Here is a 20555-nt window from a genome sequence, read left to right as displayed (position 1 = left end):
TTTGTAAAGCTTTGTTGATTTCTTCTCACGCTACTTCTGTGTTCTTGTCTCTGTCTGCTTTCTCTTTGTGTCTGCATTTGTATGCTGATCGCTTTCATCTCCTGCTTGTAGCTCTTCTTTGTATCTGGCCACACAGCTCCAGTCGTAACTTTCTTCCTGTGGAAACTGTGTACAGTTCTGGTTACCCTATTATGAAGGATATTATTAAACTAGAAAGAGTGCAGAAGAAATTTACTAGGATGTTACTGGGAATTGATAGTTTGAGTTATAAGGAAAGACTGAATAGACTGGGACTTTTATCTCTGGAGCATAGGAGCTGAGAGGTGATCTTATAGATAAATAAAGAGATGCATAGATCAGCTAGAAAGTCAACATTTTTCCCAAGACAGGGGACTGTAAAACTAGAGGACATAGGTTGAAGGGGAGAGATACAAAAGGAGCAGTCTTTTCTCAGAAGGTATTGAGTATTTGGAACAAGCTGCCAGAGGTAGTTGTGGAGGTGGATACAATTTGTTTTTTAAAAAGTGTTTAGAGAGTTACATGGGAAAGATGGGTATAGGGGGATATGGGCCAAATGTGGGCAATTGGGACTAGCTTAGGGTTTTTTTTTAAAAAAGGGTGTCATGGACAAGTTTGGCCAAAGGGCCTGTTTCCATGCTGTATGCCTCTATGACTCATGGATACTACTTTCAGTTCAAGGGTCACCAGGTCACATGAACCACTATTTCTTATTACCCAAGAAAATTACAGTAGATCCCTTAATGATTGATGCAAACTTTTCAAAGACCTTTTCAAGGGTTCTTTAAAAAATCATAAATTGCACAGATTTTTTAAAATGAATTACACATTTTCCTTACTGTCCTGTTTCCAGGCCAATGTTCTTCACAGCAACCAGTTAAGAGGCCCCCACTTGGAGCTCTGTCCAATTAGAAGCAGTGGATTTGTGAGCCAATAAGAGTGCATGAGTGTATGGGCAGCGGGTAGTCCATTGGGTAAGGTGGGCCCAGCTGTTGCACCTGAGGGATGTCTAGAGCTCATCAAGTTGGGGTGCCCTCTGAAAACTTGTAAATGGTTCAAAATCTACTGTGCCCACAGCTGCACAAAATTGCCACCTGGACCTAAAAAGGGATTCAAAAAGGAGGCCTGCCAGCATTCCTAAGCCATACTGTAATGTATACCTTGAAATAGAGTAAGAATAAAGCATTTCAACGCATTAGGAAAATCTAACCCATGGCTGCTCTTAGCTTTTTAAATAGCAACTAGGTAATATTTAGGGGACCATAAATGAAGTGTGCGCCTGTAATCACTTATTCATTTTTGAAAGCCCAGGTAGTGTCATAGAAGAAAAGTGGTACTTCACCTCATAGTGCTTAAACCGAAATATTCTTTTTCCATATTTGTCATCTTTGGAGAGAAACTTTAATTCAAAACACAATTAAAATTCTCAAGGAAAAATCTTGATTAATCTAGAAATACCCAAGATTGTTTCACATTTATATAAATTGCCTGGGTAGGCCTAGGCCCAGGTATGCTGATCAATTGTGATGTGATAGCACTCACTTCTGATGCAAACAAAGCTGCCCACAAAGGTCTTGCAATCTGTTTGGAATTGATTGTCCCTTTTCTGATGCCAATTTGTAACTGCTGTCAAGTCAAATGGATTTCCAAGTGTCCTACAACCATGATGTAAGGTAAACGATCAATTGCGTTAAGGTATTCTCAAAGGCAGCAAACCAGAAATTCTTTTTAAAAACGATTACATCCCTAGACTTTTAAATTTTACAGAAAGCAAGAAAGGTGATTGAGACATGCACATAGGATTAAGGTGGAAGCTAAAATATACATTGTGGAATTTCTTATGAAGGAGAAGCTTGACATTTAACAAATGTAAATTTCCTTTTCAGTGCCTGTAAGAATGGCTAGCAGTAATTGTGAGCTTTGTATGTAATTAAAAATCTCAGTTCTACCACTTTATTCACCAAGGAAGAACTAAAGGGGTTTTACAGATACTAAAAGTATAAGAGTGTAGAAGGGCAAGTTCTTATCTGTTCAATGATTACTAATTTAGGGGTACCTCAACAGAGCACTTTTGGAGAAACATAAAACTACTGACAACAGCTATTGGAATACCATGTCTTACTGTGCATGTGAGGATTCCAGATTTTACTGTTAGTTTCAATCCTGACAGTTTTGCTGTCATTACTACTGCTAAACCCAGGCCAATGTATAAATTACTTCCAAATGCAATAAGCAATTACTGATGTAAAGCATAGATTGGCTAGTAATTTAATTTAAAAATATGGTTTTTGGACACTGTAAATAAACTAGTAATGATGCTTATTTCTTGAAACTAAGGTAACATTTATATCAGCAAACCACTGGGTCCTAAAAAAAAGGCTGCTGTCCGTTCATTCCGTAAATAGAAATTAAAAAGACATTTCATTTTAAAAGATGACTTCAAAATTGGGCTTTGTAGCTTCTGTATTTTTGGCCTTATGGGTACCATGTTGGTACGAAGATGGCATCCATATAATGTGGGACACATTGAGCACCATCTTGATAAAGCAGTTGGCGTGGGCACAAGGAGCATGTGCTTTAAGTATGAAGCGTAGCAATTCATGATGTCAGTCACCACATAATAGCAATTTGATCCTGGCTTTGACATTTTCAAACCTCACCCCCAAGTAAAAACCCTCTCTTAAATAGGCAATGCTGAACAAACTTACCAATGGTACATGAAGATTTTGTCAACAGCTTGAAGTTTAATTGCAGCATGATTTCTACTGGTTCCATTGAAGTTTGTAGGAATACTTGGTTTTTTTTTCAGACTTTGTAAATGTTGGTGAAGTTGACAGGAAGTAGCGCTGTTTGTAGGAAAGACTTTTGGTTCTAACTTGGTGTTCTAGTTAGGCCATTTGATTCTTGCCATGGATGCTGAAGTTCCATCCATCTTGAGCTGCAGCGCGAGAGGGAGATGGAGCAGAGGGGAGCAAAGAAGTGGGCAAGCTGCTCACAGAGGAAGGGGAGAGTCTCATCCACCTGGAATATTGCTGGATTATTTGCCTTCTGTCCACCTGAGCCCCAAACAGTGTGTTCACAATCTACACTTTGCAAAAAAGGTGCTCTCGTCTCTTATAAGCAGAGCTGCAACCTGAGGGCACAACAAGGACAGCACTGCCTGCGACTGTGTAAGTGGCCGTGGCCATAAGTTTCTTTGCATTGGGATCTTTACAGGCTTGAGCAATATTCTAGATGGATAAAGCTTCATGCTGAAAGCCATTCTCCGTTTTCCATCCCCCCACTTCCTCTAAGAGCAAACTACCCTTGTCACAACTCCCAATTTGCCATCAGTTGCTGCATCAGAGTTGACAGGTGTTCTTCATGTCTTTGTGTTCTCTCTAATCACCATAATAGGCAGAGCTTGCACGTGGCTTTGCCAGGACGATGGGCTTCTCCATGTGTACAGGGTGACTGCACACAGCTGACTGTGCAGATGCCACATCTAAACGCCAATCTATAATGCAACTGAAGAGGTTAACATACACTGAATCTGCAGTTGCTATGCCACCATGAATGGCATATTGTGCTGGTGGATGCCCATTACCCTGGCAGCAGTCATAATGTTTGCATTCTGTGCCATTCTGCTGTTCCCTCAGTATTTGAAAACCTACTTCAAACCAAAAGGTGGCTACTGGGCATTAATGGCTATTCATTTAACATAGCTCTATTTCGCAATCAAAGATGTGCAGCAGCATCCATTGAGAGCTATGCAGCCACACAAAACATTATAGAACAGACTGTTAAGATGCTGAAGCAATTGTTCTGAAGAAGCCCTGCAGGTCTTGTCAGTGTAATGTCTGAATTCGTGATGATCTGCTGCATCTTGTACAGCCTAGCCATTATGCGGGTTCAGCAAACAGTTCAGGAGCAGGAAGAGAAATTGGAGGAAAGGAGGTGCAACTGGCATATCCCCTTTCTAACCGGGCTTTCTGTATTTTACAAAGCAGCCAATATTCCTTAATAAAGGTCACTTAATTCACCCTTCTGCATGTTCATTAGTGCCTGTTTTGCAGATGCCTTTGCCTGTCCTATTTTCCAATGTCATGCTACCCCAGTGGCTATAACATGGCTGCTAAAAGTAGGTGTGACGTCAGATGGGCATGCAGGAAAACCTTTAGCGAGTTGTAGCCTAAAAAGTTGATCTGTGGTACTGCATCACTTTACCAGTAGTCTGGGCTGGCCTACTGGGAGGTAATGGCAGGAACACTGGTGGAGTGGTAATGTTGGGAGCAGAAATGTTGTCATCCATGGAATCTCTGCTGCTCCGTCAGGGAAGCATCTCATCGGTCTTAGTGATCCACTGGAAGTCAGATTGCAAGAGTGTTGAGAGTGCCAGCAGATCCTTTTGAGAACTGGTATTGGCATCCATGATGGAAATTATCAGAGGCTGCACAGCCCAAACTGGGCTTGCATGGCAACAAGCAGAAATCTCAGAACGTCAGTCTGAGCTTCTACTGAAAGTGTCAAACGTTGAGTGACTTCTGCTTGTGCTGCAATGGAAGTTAAAGCTGCAGCCATGTGATGCTGCATCATGGTTTTGTCTCCAAATGTCCTTATGGAATCCATCAAGACTTCTTGGCTGGAAAGAATGAGCTTCAAGCTTTGTGCAAAGTCTTCTATGATGCATGATGTTCAATTTCCTGGCAGGCCATTCAGTATGCCAAGAATTTTTGTATGTAAGCCTATCATTTTCTTTTCTCTAAGCTTCTCCATTGAATTTCTCATTGGAGTCCTCCACAACAGAACTTACATACAGTCTCACCCTCTGAGGAGCTGCACCTATGCTACCCCTTGCCTCCTGCCCTAGCTGAAGGCCACTCATATTTGGTAATTCACCACAAGCAGATCCCTCCAATATGCTACCTTCTAAAGTAAGCACTGTTCCAGTATGAACCGGTGACTGGGAGGGCGAGAGCAAAGGACAATGCGTCTTCTTGGACTCTGTCATGTTTCTCTTGGGTTTCAGGCTCCTGCAGCAATGCCTAGCCAGGTGGTAGTTCTTGGGTAGTGTTGGGGTGAAGGAAGGATGGAAAACAAGCAATGTGTGCTTATGCTAGCTGCAAATTTTATATTAGAAAAGAGAGCGATACGAGGGGAAAATTCTAATAGGGTTAGACAGGGTTGAGTCAGAAAGAATGTTCCCAATGATGGAGTCCAGAACTAGAAGTCACAGTTTGAGGATAAGGGGTAAACCTTTTAGAACTTAAATCAGATGAAATTTCTTCACCCAGAAGGTGGTGAATGTGTGGACTTCACTACCACAGAAAGCAGTTGAGGCCAAAACACATTCTGATTTCAAGAAGAAATTAGATAAGGCTCTAGGGGCTAAAGGGATCAAGGGATATGGGAGGAAGGGGGATCAGGATATTGAATTGATTATCAAAATGAATGGCGGAGCAGGTTCAAAGGGCCAGATGGCCTACTCCTTCTAGTTTCTATGAAATGTGGAATGGGGAATGGGATTATGTAGGAACTAACCACCATTGTCTGGTTTGAGTTGCACCACTGGCTGTGGCTGCTCAAATAATCAGCAATGATTCCTCCATGAGTGTACAGGCATGCATCCCTCCCTGTCCCCCATCTGTTAGGAGCTGCTGCCTCTGGTTATCTGTCATCCTGCAAGAGAGAGGGAAGTATTTCAGTAATTGTGGTGCAATGTATTGTGTTTATCACTGTGAAATGAGTATGAAGTTTGAAGCAGTGCTAAATGAATGAGGTGATGCTATGTGCACAATGTGTACTTAGAGAGTGTTAGTACCTCAATGAGGAAATGGAATGATTAGAACAATATGTGAGGCTTGTGATTCATTTGGATGGATAGAGCATGTGAAGGTGCACTCACTGGCCTTGATCAATTGTGTAAGCTCATCATACTTCTTGGGACACTGTATCCAGACTCTCAGAGCTAGATTGTGCCTCTGACTGTTCTGCAGTTCTTTCCTGTTAGCAATCTTCTGTCCTTATTAATATGTTGTTCCCTACACTATCAGCTCTTATTTGTGCAGTAATCTTTGATGTGGCACCTTGACAGATTCCTTTTGGAAATCTAAGTACATCTACAGATTCCTCTTTATTCATGTTGCTAGTTACTTTGTCAAAAAAACTCTAAATTAATCAAATACTATTTCGCTTACACGAAACTATATTGACTCTGCCTGATTACGTTGAGATTTTCTCTGTGCCCTACTATAATCTCCTCAATAATAGATTCCAGCATTTTTCCAATGACAAATGTTAAGCTAACTGGTCTTTGGTGTCCTGTTTTCTGTCTCCTCTCTTGAATAAGAGGAGTTACATTTGCTATTTTCCAATCTGATAGAACCTTTCCAGAATCTAGTGAACTTTGGAAAATTAAAACCAATTCTTTTACTTTTTCAGCAGCCACTTCTTTTAAGACCATTGGTTTATTAGGGGAAGTTCACATTAGTGAAGTGAAGGTCAGGCTTTAACTTTTTGAAGAAACCCAACCATGCAAGGGTGTGTAATGGATGTTTTATAAACACATGTATGGATTTCAGAAGCGGTTTGGTGATGTGTCACATTAGAGATATTTGAAAATGAAGTTGTGGTAGTAAAAGGAATGTGGTATGTGAAGCACAGAATTAGGCCTTTTGGTTTTTGTTAACACCCAATTATGTTATGGGTGATCCATACCTCAGCTGCAGTCATTGCTCAGTTAGCTGCCTCTAAATAACAAGGTTCGGGGTTTAAATACCCTCTCCAAGGTCTGAGCACAAAAATCAAAGCCGACACTCCAGTGCAAGTACTGAGGGAGCATTGCACTGACAAATGCACTGTCTTTCAAGTGAGACGTTAAACTGAGACCACAACTACTTGGTGCAGGTGAGAATTGGAATCGGATGCTCTGCTTGCTTGGGTGATTGTAAAAGATCCCATGGCACTATTTCAAAGAAGAGCAGGGGAGTTACTCCAGTGGATGACCTGGCCAGTACGTATCCCTGAATCAAAATCATAAGAATCAGACTATCCGGTCATTATCTCTGCTGCTGGTACAGTTTGTTGGGTGTAAGTTAGCTACTGCGTTTCCTACATTACAACAGTTACTACATAAAAGTATTTCATTGGCTGTAAAGTGTTTTAAAAAGCACTATATAAAGCATTTTTTTATTTCAGCTCAATATACCCATGAGTTAATGCATTTTCATTAAGTTCCATTTCCTTGCCTTTTGATCTATTTGCCATCATACTTTATCTAACGAAAATCTATTAACCCCTCAACCATTGACCAGGCAACCTCAGATTTTGTGTCGCACGTTCTAGATTTCCATTGCCTTTATTTGGATAAAGTGTTTCCTGATTTCACTCTTAAATGGGCTACTTCAAATCTTAATTCATGGCTCCATTCCCCCACTGGAGGAAGTTTTTTCTCTGTAACTGCCGTATCAAATCCTGTTATCATTCTAAATGTCTCAATTGGATCATACCTCGACCTTTTAAATTCAAAGAAATATTTGCCAAGTTTATGCGGCAAGTCCTTGTAATTTAACCCATTAAGCTCTGGTGACTCTAGATTATACATCTTTTAGAACATAAGAACATAAGAACATAAGAAATAGGAGCAGGAGTAGGCCATCTGGCCCTTCGAGCCTGCCCCGCCATTCAATAAGATCATGGCTGATCTGTCGTGGCTCAGTTCCACTTTCCCGCCCTCTCCCCATAACCCTTAATCCCCTCTCTTATCAAAAACCCATCAACCCGCTTCTTAAAAATATTTAGCGAGGCAGCCTCCACCACTTCAACGGGCAGAGAATTCCAGAGATTCACCACCCTTTGAGTGAAGAAGTTCCTCCTCAACTCCGTTCTGAACTGCCCCCCCTTTATCTTGAGGCTGTGCCCCCTAGTCCTACTGTCTTTTTTGAGCGGGAAGAGTCTTTCCACCTCTATCCTATCCATCCCATTCATCATCTTATACGTCTCAATGAGATCTCCCCTCATTCTTCTAAACTCTAACGAGTACAAGCCTAGTTTATTCAGCCTCTCCTCATAGCTCAACCCCCTCAACTCCGGTATCAGCCTAGTAAACCTCCTCTGCACTCCCTCCAAGGCCAAAATATCCTTGCGCAGGTGCGGCGCCCAAAACTGCACACAGTACTCCAGCTGCGGCCTCACCAATGCCCTATACAGCTGCAGCAAGACCTCCCTACTTTTATATTCAATCCCCCTCGCTATGAAGGCCAGCATCCCATTCGCCTTCCTGACCACCTGCTGCACCTGCAGGCTGGGTTTTTGCGACTCATGCACAAGGACCCCGAGGTCCCTCTGCACCGTCGCCTGCTGCAGTTTTTCGCCACGTAAGTAATAGTCCTTCCTACCATTCTTCCTACCAAAGTGGACCACCTCACACTTGCCAACATTAAATTCCATTTGCCATTTCCTGGCCCATTCGCCCAGCCTATCTAGATCCTTCTGCAGACTCTCCACACCCTCCGCACAATTTGCCTTTCCCCCAATCTTGGTGTCATCAGCAAATTTCGACACCCTACACTCGGTTCCCTCCTCCAGATCATCTATATAAATGGTAAATAGCTGAGGCCCCAGCACCGACCCCTGGGGCACCCCACTAGTCACCAACCGCCAATCCGAATAGCACCCATTGACCCCCACTCTCTGCCTCCTATTTGACAACCAATCCTCTATCCACGCTAACACCCTACCCCCAACTCCATGTCCTCTGACCTTCTGCAGTAACCTCTTGTGAGGTACCTTATCAAACGCCTTCTGAAAATCCAGAAAGACCACATCCACCGGCTCTCCTCTATCCACCGCCCTAGACACATCCTCATAGAACTCCAGTAAATTTGTCTATCATTTCTGGAGTTCAGTGCCCAAAACTGAATGTCGTACTTATATTGGATTGGAAAAGCTCTGTACAACTGAAGCATCACTTCCTCAATTTTGAATTACAATCCTTTTTAAATAAAAGCCAATATTCCCTGAGCTTTTTTGATTCTTTTTTCTAGTTGTATGGACAGCTAAATCTCTTTGCTACACCACAGTTCCTAGTCTCCAATTCCATGTGCTGTCATTACTGCTAACCTCGTGTTTGGAATGTCACCAGATGTCTCCAGGAAATTCAAATATGTAATATCCAGAGACATTCCCTACTCGTGCTGCTAGTGGGCGCCCACAAAATAACTAGATTTATCAGCTGTGACATGCTCTTCACAAGTCCCTTTTGACTCTCCTTGAGAAGTTGGACAGATATTAATTAATCAGTATCATCGGTCCTGATTTTTTTTTTACCCATAGTGGAAAAGGGAATGGAGGTGAGCAAGTGTTCAAAAATTGCATGGCCAGTCTATATGCTGGTGGCACAGATCCATGGTGCCCCAAGTCAAATTTTCCAGTATGGATCCACCTCTACATGGCAAGTAGTCCATTGAAGTAAGTTACGCCCTATTAAGACCTGTTAACTAAGGCTGGCTGAGTTTTGGCAATATGTTGGCCTTGGTGAAAATTACAGTGAGTGGCTGTTTACCCACTAGGCTGCAGGCTTCTGGCCCACATTTCAGATTGGCAGCAAGGTCCAGAGACCTGCAAGAAAATTCCTGCACACTGTTTCTGGTTGTTCCATAAAATTGATGTTAAACTCAGGTTGAGAGTTACTTGGTTTCTCTCTGTCTTCTGAATTAATGGATTGTCATTTAGAATTTTTCAATCTAAAGTGTGAAATCCAGGGAGCTTTGTAAAACCCTGGCTAAAATATATACTATTTCTTCAACTATGCTTGACATTCTCCATCCTTGTAGATATATTGGTAAGTCCTGGAAATGTGTCTTGTTAAGTTGCATTATTTTCTCCATTACCGTTTTATTGTTTACTAAATCCACCCATTAACATATTATAGCTTCTCTTGAATCATTATATTCTTCCTTCGTTGTAAGAGTGGATACAAAGTACTCAATTATTTTTATTCTCCTTTATTGTTTTATCTGCAATTCTCTAATAGGCTTGTATTCCACTTTACTATTCTCTTTGCCAACTTCCTTTTCTTTCCTAGATTTTTTCATTTTACTTTTTTTTGCATCTTATTAGTTTCCTAGCATCTTCTCAGTTCTTCATGAATCTCTCTTGTTTTGAATTTCTACTTCCCTCACATTTGTGTCAGGCTTTTCGTTCAGCTTGAAACTGTCTTCCACCTCTGAAAGGCAGTATAACCTAAATGGTAAGATTCTTAAAAGTGAAATAGTTCAATATATAGATCTTTAAAGTTGGTATAAATATAGAATAGAATAACAAACAAAAACCCAATGGAATTCTGGATTTTGTACATTGTGACCTTTGATATAAATACAAGGAAGAGATGCTTATTGCTGAAAGGAGAGACACGATGCCATGGTTTTATAATGTGCACTTATCAGCTCAAACACAAGAATGCCACATTTCAAACAATCACAATTTATATTACAGGGGAAAGGGTGCTGATTGGTGGTAAGTTGACTGATTGGCTGAGGCATTGTCATGGAGAAAGCAATGGGGAATTATAGGCTCCCCAAGTGCCTGTGTAATTTGAAAAAGGACACAAGGCTTAAACATTATTCGTTTAGTTTGCTGAAAATGTGTCTTTGAATGAATGTATGTCACTTTTAGCAAGCTCAAATTAGCCATGACTGCAGCTGATTATCTTAAATTCATTGTAGCTATTAGCACACTCAGGATTGTTCAGCAATCACACCAAACAGTAGACACTGGGTTTTGTGAACATGGGCTGTTTGATTAAGAGCTGTACTCTGCCTATTACAAATAACTGATAGAATATGCTTGAGGTGACCATAGGTCATTTTATCTTCTTCATGGCACTGCCAAATCCAATCAAAGTTGTATTGCCAACCTGTCGGCACCCTTTTCTTCTGTAATATAAATTGTTGTGATTCTTTGAAATTTGCCATTCTTGAATTTGTTCTAATGAGAGCAGAGTGAAAGAATTTGGCAACATGTCTCTCTTTTCAGCAGTATTCAAGTTCTGTGCTACCAAACAAAGTGAGGTTTATATAAGATATTTATTAGGCCACAGGTGGAACAGCGTGCCCAGTTCTGGGAACTTCAGTGTATGCAACATATTGCATTTATGGAAAGAGTACAGACTAGATTCACTGGATTGACATTATGATAAGTTATAATTAAGATTCACTTTCTTTGGAACAGAAATGGCAAAAGGGGAACTAATAGAGCATTTCAAAATTATTTCAGGTTTTTGGAAAGTACATAAACTACGAAGCTGAGAGTCTCTTCCCTAAGGCGCAGGCCTGGGCAAATAGAATGGAGAACCCAATTTGCACATAAATCAGAACCTACACCCCACTCTCTAATGCATTGTTGGTATTACTTAAGGAAGGATCAAACCATTACTGTTTGCAACCAGCTCTGGTGCTAGAGTTTCCAGAAAGCTGCTTGTTAGAATTTTTTTATCAGGATTTACTCTCTTTACCTTTTTTCCTGAGACAGCCACGCAACAGTGGAGCTATTTGCCCTTGGCTGGGGGTCTGGTTTGTGAGCACCAGGGCATAAACAGGTTCTGGTTGGCCAGCATCTGGGGTCCAGGCCTCTTCCAAGTTCCCTGTAATTTAGCCTGGATCTGTGAGGTATCTAGTTAATGTATGTCGCCATGAAAAGGCACTACATTGGGTTTGTTGATAAACAGGCAATGTACTGGAGGGAGAGGCTTAGGCACCCTGCTGTCTTTTAGCGATAGTTGTACTGCTAGCCAGTGGTGAGAGCTGACATGACAAGAGATGACAAGCAGACTGCCAGTGTGCACCACCCATTATGCTAACACAATTGATGCAGCATTTCAACCAAAGACACAGAGTAAATAGTGGAAACGTGATTCTACTAATTGGACCATCAGTAGCTAGGGGGGAGCAGCATAGATTATGGCTGATATGATGAGGGAGAAAGCAAGGAACCTTTCACATTAACCCTGTGAAAACAAGCTATATCTTATTAGATATAGTGACTAAAACATTAACTACTCATGGAAAATGATTGCTGTTTTTATGATAAAAGCAAATTACTGTGGATGCTAGAATCTGAAACCAAAAGACAAAATGCTGAGAAATCTCAGCAGGTCTGGCAACATCTGTAAGGAGAGAAGAGTCGACGTTTCGAGTCCAGATGACCCTTTGACAAAGCTAAAAGGCATAGAAAGTGGGAGACATTTATCCCTCATCCTGCAGTATAAATATCTCCCACTTTTTATGCCTCTTAACTTTGACAAAGGGTCATCTGGACTCAAAATATGAGCTCTTTTCTCTCCTCACAGATGTTGCCAGACCTGCTAAGATTTTCCAGCATTTTCTCTTTTGATTACTATTTTTAGGAAGTGCTTTGGGCTTTTTATTCATTCGTGTGACATGAGTGTTGCTGGCTGGCCAGCCTTTATTGCCCATCCCTAGTTGCCCTTGTTCAGGGGACAGTTGAGAGTCAACCACATTGCTGCAGCTCTGGAGTCACATGCAAGTCAGACCCGGCAAGGGCAGAAGATTTCTTTCCCTACAGTACATTAGTGCACCAGATGGATTTATCTGACCATCAACAATGGTTTGATGGTCATCAGTAGATTCCTAAAAGAATTCAAATTCCACCATCACCTGTGGCGGGATTCAAACCCAGGTCCCCAGAGCATTAACTGAGTTTCTAGATCAAGAGTCTAGCGATAATACCACCACGCCATCGCCTCCCCTGGACTTTCTATGTTAAATATGCCATAAAACAAGAAATAGTTGCTAAAGCGATTTGAGATGAAGTATTGCTCACTATGAAGCTCAGTATTGCTGATTTTAATTATCAGATCTATAGCGGGATAGAATCTGGCAGTCTAGAAATGCAGCATCATCGGGCTTCAATAGTTCAAATGTTTCAGAACAGTTTTAAGGATTTTCTTTGTACAAGGATAAAGATATTTTCTCATTTCAAAACTAGCAAAAATGGTAACTATTCAAAAAAAAACAGAAGTGGAACTAATTTGGTTGTGAAATAAGTAACAGGCAAAATATCCTTTCCTGTCGGCTAGTCATAATTAAATATGAAATTCCAGCCAACAAAAGTTCATAAAAAGAATGATGTTAAACAAGCCACTGCAGCCCTGCTGTATGTAACCAGTGAAGCATGAACAGTCTATTTGCTTATAATAATTCAGTCAGTAAGCTAATGCTTTAAACCTTTTTCTGAACAAACAAAAGAATCCAATTTGCAGTGTATAATTACAAAATGTGCCAGCATATTTTGCATGAGAATAAGGTTAATTAATTTAATCAGAGAGCTGCACTCAAGAAAAACAATGAGGTTGATTAAATGTTTCCCCTTGCTAATGGTTACATTTATACTATCCAAACTGCACACTGATTTGACTTAGCACTTTGAGCATTTGTCACAGCCACTATTTTACTGTTTTACCTAATCGAAAAGACTACTTCTCAAATACTGTCAATTCTAATCTTACTAAGTAAACATCCGTGCTGCTCATCAACGAATACAATTGTTTGACAGTACAGACTATGATTATCGGAATGATGTGAAATTCAAATTATCTACACTTTAATGAGCAGAATGAGATTAGACTTTATTCAAGGCTTGATTCCTTTGACTCAACCACCTTCCCTATTCCCCCCCCAAATCCCTCCACTTCACTCTTTCAACATTGTTCAATTACTTTCCATTTTGTTTTTGTAGTTTTCAAATGTTTTTTCTGTTTCTAGTGTTGCTGGTTTCTAGCTTTTTTACTTCCAACTTACTCAGATAATTCCGCCAGAATTCTACGTCTGTCCACCATGGAATTGGAGCAGGTGAGGGCCAGACAACAGAAATGTACTTTGACCTTGGGTGGGAATTTCCCGTCTCACTCAAGCGAAGCTATAAAATCCTGGGGGTTTTTTAAGAATGTTTAAGATAAAACAAAAGTCTTTATGCCCTATAGATCCAGTTGCTTTCAGCTGAGTCCTTTAGTGTTCTTTACAGAAATTATCCTGGCTTTATTTATTATAACAAAAATGTGTGTGGCTTCGTCAGTCTTCCATTTTCTGATTAAAAGGGTAAGAACTAAAATAATAGGCACAAATAAAGACATGAACATCACAATGAAAAACTTGGGGCAAAATTTTGTGATCTGCTGCGGACAGGTCTGTTAAATGCCATGAAAGGCACTCACCTGACCGTCTCTGACCTGACTGCGATTGAGTGGACGGCGGATGAGTTCTCAGACAACCTGCCAGCATAGTTACCAGTTGAGGCTATTAACCAGGCAATTCATGGCCACTTCCTGCACAGCTGCAATTTTTCCCTGCCAGTGGAGGGGGGGGGAGGTTGGCGATAGGTCTGAAGTCCAGCAGGTATGCCTGTTTGGGCCTCTAGCGTGGAAGTGCAGGGGTCCCTCCTTCGCTTGCCCCATTTTCCAATAGGACCCTCTCCTTCCACAGGCTTTCCATCCCACAGTGTGCGCAGCCCAGCTTGAAACAGCCCCCCCCACCCCCTGCCCATCCCAGTCCCTATATCCAACCACCTGTCACCTGGCTCTTGGGTAATGTTCTTTAGAGTTTGGATGAAGGTCCTGCAGTGGTCACTGTTCCAGTAGCATTACTGGGATTGAGATGGCTAGCTAGTCAGCTCTAAGAGGCAGATCTTCCTCTCTACACGGGGATGGAAGACCATCTCAAGCCCATTAACATCCCTCCGAGTGTTAAGTAACTGTCGGACAACCCATTGGAGTGTGGTTGGGTTTTATGGAGATTTTTTCAGTGGCAAACTAAGACACCTCATTAATTGAAAAGCCCTCCCCTTTTGTCATCAGGAGTCATAAAACATTAAATGGAATAAGCTGTGTGGATAATACTTAATTTGGATATGATTGATACACGTTGTGTGGAATTTTCCCATCCTGTTCACCACCAGAATCGTAGCAGGTGGAACACGGACCATGCCAAAGCCCTTTGGCCTCGGATGGAATTTTCTGGCTTTGGGGCGAGCGTGGCTGGAAAATCCCACCCTTTGTGTGTAGAAGATTCTTGTCATTATATAATAGCATATTCTTTGAACTAGCATGAGCAGTGCCAAAAGAAATCTGCTTGTGTTTACTGTAATTTAAGCATTGGTATAATGCTCAGTCTTTTCACTTGCATGAGTGGGCCTTGATCCAAGCTTAACGTAATTTGAAGTTGCAAAATTGGTCAATGGTTTATAGTTTATAACCAGTTCTGGTTGAATTGGTTGGTATACCGGATGTGCAGAAACTTAGTGGTTTACCAAAAAAAACGTTGAATGACAACCACATAATTGTTTATTTTTCTCAAAATTGCTTCCCAGTATCTATACCTGCTGCTTGCGAAGTATAATAGTTGAAATCATTAATCTTTTACTATTGAGACAACATAGTAACTTAAGCTGTGTCATTCTCCTAAAATTAATTATTATTTCTTTACATACTATGATGCAGGGTTAATGTGCTGTGTTAGTTACATGGCAGCAGGTGAGTTAAAATGGAGATAGGGTTCCTGATGTGTACTTCACAGCAAATAAACAATATTTTTCCTTTCCTTTCCTTGACCATAAATAGTGAATGAAAGGTTTAGCAACTAAATTGCTGCAGCTGATAGATGGTTATAATGGAGGACATTTAAAAATGCTTCTGCTTTGCGTATGTGTGTAACGTATTCTGATAGTCATTTTTCAGAAATTATTCACTAACTGTAAAACTGATATTTTGTCCATGTGTGTAATTAGCTTGTTAAGGGATATGTACATTATCTAAATGTGCATCACACAGAAAAATTGTTCTCTCGTTCCGTATTTTAGTTGTTTTTCTTTTGAAGAAGTATGACAGTATATCTATTTATCTTTTTATGTGAACATCGTTCTATTTTGCTGCTACTAAAAGAATTATAGAATCCCTACAGTGCAGAAGGTCGTTTGACCCATCAGATCTGGCGACGACAGTCCCATCCAGGCCTATCTCGTAACCCCAAATATTTACCCTACTAATCCCCCTGACACTAAGGGTCAATTTTGCACGGCCAACCAACCTAACCCACACATCTTTGGAGTGTGGGGAGAAACCGGAACACCAGGAGGAAACCCACGCAGACACGGGGAGAGTTTGCAAACTCCACACAGACAGTCACTTGAGTCCAGAATTGAACCTGGGTCCCTGGCGCTGTGAGGCAGCAGTGCCAACCACTGTGCCACCATGGACTAACTTTCATTTTGCCCAAATTGAATGCTTTTGTTCACTTGATTGAAATAACTTTGAACAAAAATGTGAAGTTGGAACAGCATAGTTTAGCTTAACATGCATGATATACATTATAAAGCTGTGTTTAAAACTTAATATATTTATTTTCTGTCCTTAGTCTGATATCATTCATCAGAGTGTTTTTGAACTGATCCACACCGAAGATAGAGCTGAATTTCGCCGACAACTTCATTGGGCTTTGAATCCAACATCAGATCCTGAATCAGGTAGTTCTGCAAATTTATTTAAAGATTATATGAATTGAATGAACAAGCTGCCATTCTAGGCAATGGAGGAACTCTTCTCATTTGGTTACACTTTGATAAATCAACGATATAAAACAATAACACTGGCAAGTAATTTGCGAATAAGATGAAAAATGTGAGATGAGTGTGACCCACAGTTTCCAAGTCAGTTGACAACTTTTAATTACATTTGATGTCTCTTCACTGGATTGTTCCATTTGTTCTAGGAATATTTATCTTGTATTGTTACCAGTACGGAATTAATATCTCTGTTACCAGCAAGGAAATAACATGTATGATTTTGGGAGGGGTGGTTTCATAACCCAAACCTTGAAATGAGAGTGACTGCCCTTGACATCAAGGCAGCATTTGACCAAGTGTGACATCAAGGAACCCTAGCACTATTGAAGTCACTGGGAATTGGTTGGGGGTGGGGCGGAAACATTTTATTGTTTGGAGTCCTACCTTTCACAAAGGAAGTTGGTTGTGATTGTTGGAAGTCAGTTGTCACACTGCAAGACGCATTTACTTGGGCTGATAAGTGGCAAGTAACATTTGCGCCATACAAGTGCCAAGCAATGACTTTCTCTGAGAAGAGAGCATTTAACCATCTTGCTTTGCCATTGAAAAACACCACCATCGTTGAATTTTCCACTACCAATTTGTGGTGATTATCATTGACCAGAAGCATTAACTAGACCAGCTAAATAAATGTTGTGTTATGACTCCATGGCCACTTAACACCCCTAAAGCCTGTCATCCATTTACCAGACACAAGTCAGGAGTATGATGGAATATTCTCCACTTGCCTGGATAACTGCAACTCCAACAATATTCAGGAAGTTGGACATCATCCAGTTCAAAGCAACCTGCTTGATTGTCGATCTATCCACCATTTCAAATATTAAAATATGACCAAATGCATAAGAGCTCACCAAAACTCCTTTGACACCACACTTAAAACTGCTGGCTTCTACTACCTAGAAGGACAAGAGCAAGAGATGGATGGGAACAGCACCACCTGTGAGTTTCCCTCTAAGCTATACACCATCTTGACTTGGAACTGTGAACTGCAGTTCCTTCATTGTTGCTGGATCAAAATCTTGAAACTCCCATTTCACAACATTGTGGACATCCCTATACCAGATGGACTGCAGCAATTCAAGAACATAAGAACATAAGAAATAGGAGCAGGAGTAGGCCATCTAGCCCTTCGAGCCTGCCCCGCCATTCAATAAGATCATGGCTGATCTGTCGTGGCTCAGTTCCACTTTCCCGCCCTCTCCCCATAACCCTTAATCCCTTCTCTTATCAAAAACCCATCAACCCGCTTCTTAAAAATATTTAGCGAGGCAGCCTCCACCACTTCAACGGGCAGAGAATTCCAGAGATTCACCACCCTTTGAGTGAAGAAGTTCCTCCTCAACTCTGTTCTAAACCGCCTCCCCTTTATCTTGAGGCTGTGCCCCCTAGTCCTACTGTCTTTTTTGAGCGGGAAGAGTCTCTCCACCTCTATCCTATCCATCCCATTCATCATCTTATACGTCTCAATGAGATCTCCCCTCATTCTTCTAAACTCTAACGAGTACAAGCCTAGTTTATTCAGCCTCTCCTCATAGCTCAATCCCCTCAACTCCGGTATCAGCCTAGTAAACCTCCTCTGCACTCCCTCCAGGGCCAAAATATCCTTGCGCAGGTGCGGCGCCCAAAACTGCACACAGTACTCCAGCTGCGGCCTCACCAATGCCCTATACAGCTGCAGCAAGACCTCCCTACTTTTATATTCAATCCCCCTCGCTATGAAGGCCAGCATCCCATTCGCCTTCCTGACCACCTGCTGCACCTGCAAGCTGGGTTTTTGCGATTCATGCACAAGGACCCCGAGGTCCCTCTGCACCGTCGCCTGCTGCAGTTTTTCGCCACGTAAGTAATAGTCCTTCCTACCATTCTTCCTACCAAAGTGGACCACCTCACACTTGCCAACATTAAATTCCATTTGCCATTTCCTGGCCCATTCGCCCAGCCTATCTAGATCCTTCTGCAGACTCTCCACACCCTCCGCACAATTTGCCGTTCCCCCAATCTTGGTGTCATCAGCAAATTTCGACACCCTGCACTCGGTTCCCTCCTCCAGATCATCTATATAAATGGTAAATAGCTGAGGCCCCAGCACCGACCCCTGGGGCACCCCACTAGTCACCATCCGCCAATCCGAATAGCACCCATTGACCCCCACTCTCTGCCAGACAGCTCCCACCATCTTTTAAGAGACAATTAGAGATGAACAACAAATGCTGGCCTTGCCAACAATGCTTATGACCCACGAACCATTAGTTTAAAAAGAAATCTGCTCTAGCCTTATAGCCTATAATTTAGAATACCGTAATGACGGTGTGGAATTCTTGGCTTCTATCACATCCACCAGGTAAATTTTCTGTTGCTAAGGACAGAATTTAGTTTGTGCAACAAGGTATGCCACCAGTTGGAGAGCCAGTGAAACCCCAATGACCCTTCAGTCTGTGAGGCCCGACACTATTTAAATGGTATCAGCCACTTACCTGGCTAGCTTTGGGCTTGTAATGCAATCAATCTCTCGATAGAGCAGAAATCCTTGAGACTGGCAGCTCTCCATTGCTGGCAGCATCATGAGGTGTGGTAGCTGTTGTCAATAATACTGTTAAGGTATCCACAAGGGATCATCACTGATCATAGGTGAATGGAGCAGTGTGGGGGAGGAACGTGGGCTCAAATACAAGGCATGGGACACACTGCAATGATGAACACACCAAACACGCTTCACCACGCACGCACGCACACACACCCTGCTGCGCATGTGCACACACACCCCACAAGAGACATCCCCCACCACACACACACACACACACACACACACACACAGACGCATATCCCACACACACACACACACACACACACAGACGCATATCCCACACACACACACACAGACGCATATCCCACACACTCACACACACACACACACACACACACACACACACAGACGCATATCCCACACACTCACACACACACACAGACGCATATCCCACACACACACACACACACACACAGACGCATATCCCACACACACACAGAAGCATATCCCACACACACACACACAGACGCATATCCCACACACACACACAGACGCATATCCCACACACACACACACAGACGCATATCCCACACACACACACAGACGCATATCCCACACACACACACAGACGCATATCCCACACACACACAGACGCATATCCCACACACACACACAGACGCATATCCCACACACACACACAGACGCATATCCCACACACACACACAGACGCATATCCCACACACACACACAGACGCATATCCCACACACACACACACACAGACGCATGACACACACACACACACACACAGACGCATGTCCCACACACACACACACACACAGACGCATGTCCCACACACACACACACACACACAGACGCATATCCCACACACACACACAGACGCATATCCCACACACACACACAGACGCATATCCCACACACACACAGACGCATATCCCACACACACACACAGACGCATATCCCACACACACACACAGACGCATATCCCACACACACACACAGACGCATATCCCACACACACACACAGACGCATATCCCACACACACACACACACAGACGCATGACACACACACACACACACACAGACGCATGTCCCACACACACACACACACACAGACGCATGTCCCACACACACACACACACACAGACGCATGTCCCACACACACACACACACACAGACGCATGTCCCACACACACACACACACACAGACGCATGTCCCACACACACACACACACAGACGCATGTCCCACACACACACACACACACAGACGCATGTCCCACACACACACACACACACACAGACGCATATCTCCCATACAACACACACACACAGACGCATATCTCCCATACAACACACACACACAGACGCATATCTCCCA

At 42.3% G+C, this 20555-nt stretch overlaps 1 protein-coding gene across 2 annotated transcripts in view; it reads left to right on the top strand.

Annotated features, from left to right (window-relative positions):
• Positions 1–20555, top strand: part of LOC145355308 (aryl hydrocarbon receptor-like) — a 181345-nt gene that overhangs the window by 123184 nt on the left and 37606 nt on the right. For both annotated transcript variants that reach the window (XM_080207266.1, XM_080207257.1), the window contains exon 5: positions 16422–16530. In XM_080207266.1, coding sequence (XP_080063392.1) covers positions 16422–16530 — 109 coding nt within the window. The remainder of the gene's footprint in view (positions 1–16421; positions 16531–20555) is intronic.

The sequence above is a fragment of the Carcharhinus amblyrhynchos genome, chromosome 2 (genome assembly GCF_965287045.1).
Source record: "Carcharhinus amblyrhynchos chromosome 2, sCarAmb.v2.hapA, whole genome shotgun sequence".
Lineage (NCBI taxonomy): Eukaryota > Metazoa > Chordata > Chondrichthyes > Carcharhiniformes > Carcharhinidae > Carcharhinus > Carcharhinus amblyrhynchos.
Note: the sequence above shows the minus strand (reverse complement) of the source record. Positions and strands in the feature narration are given on the sequence as shown.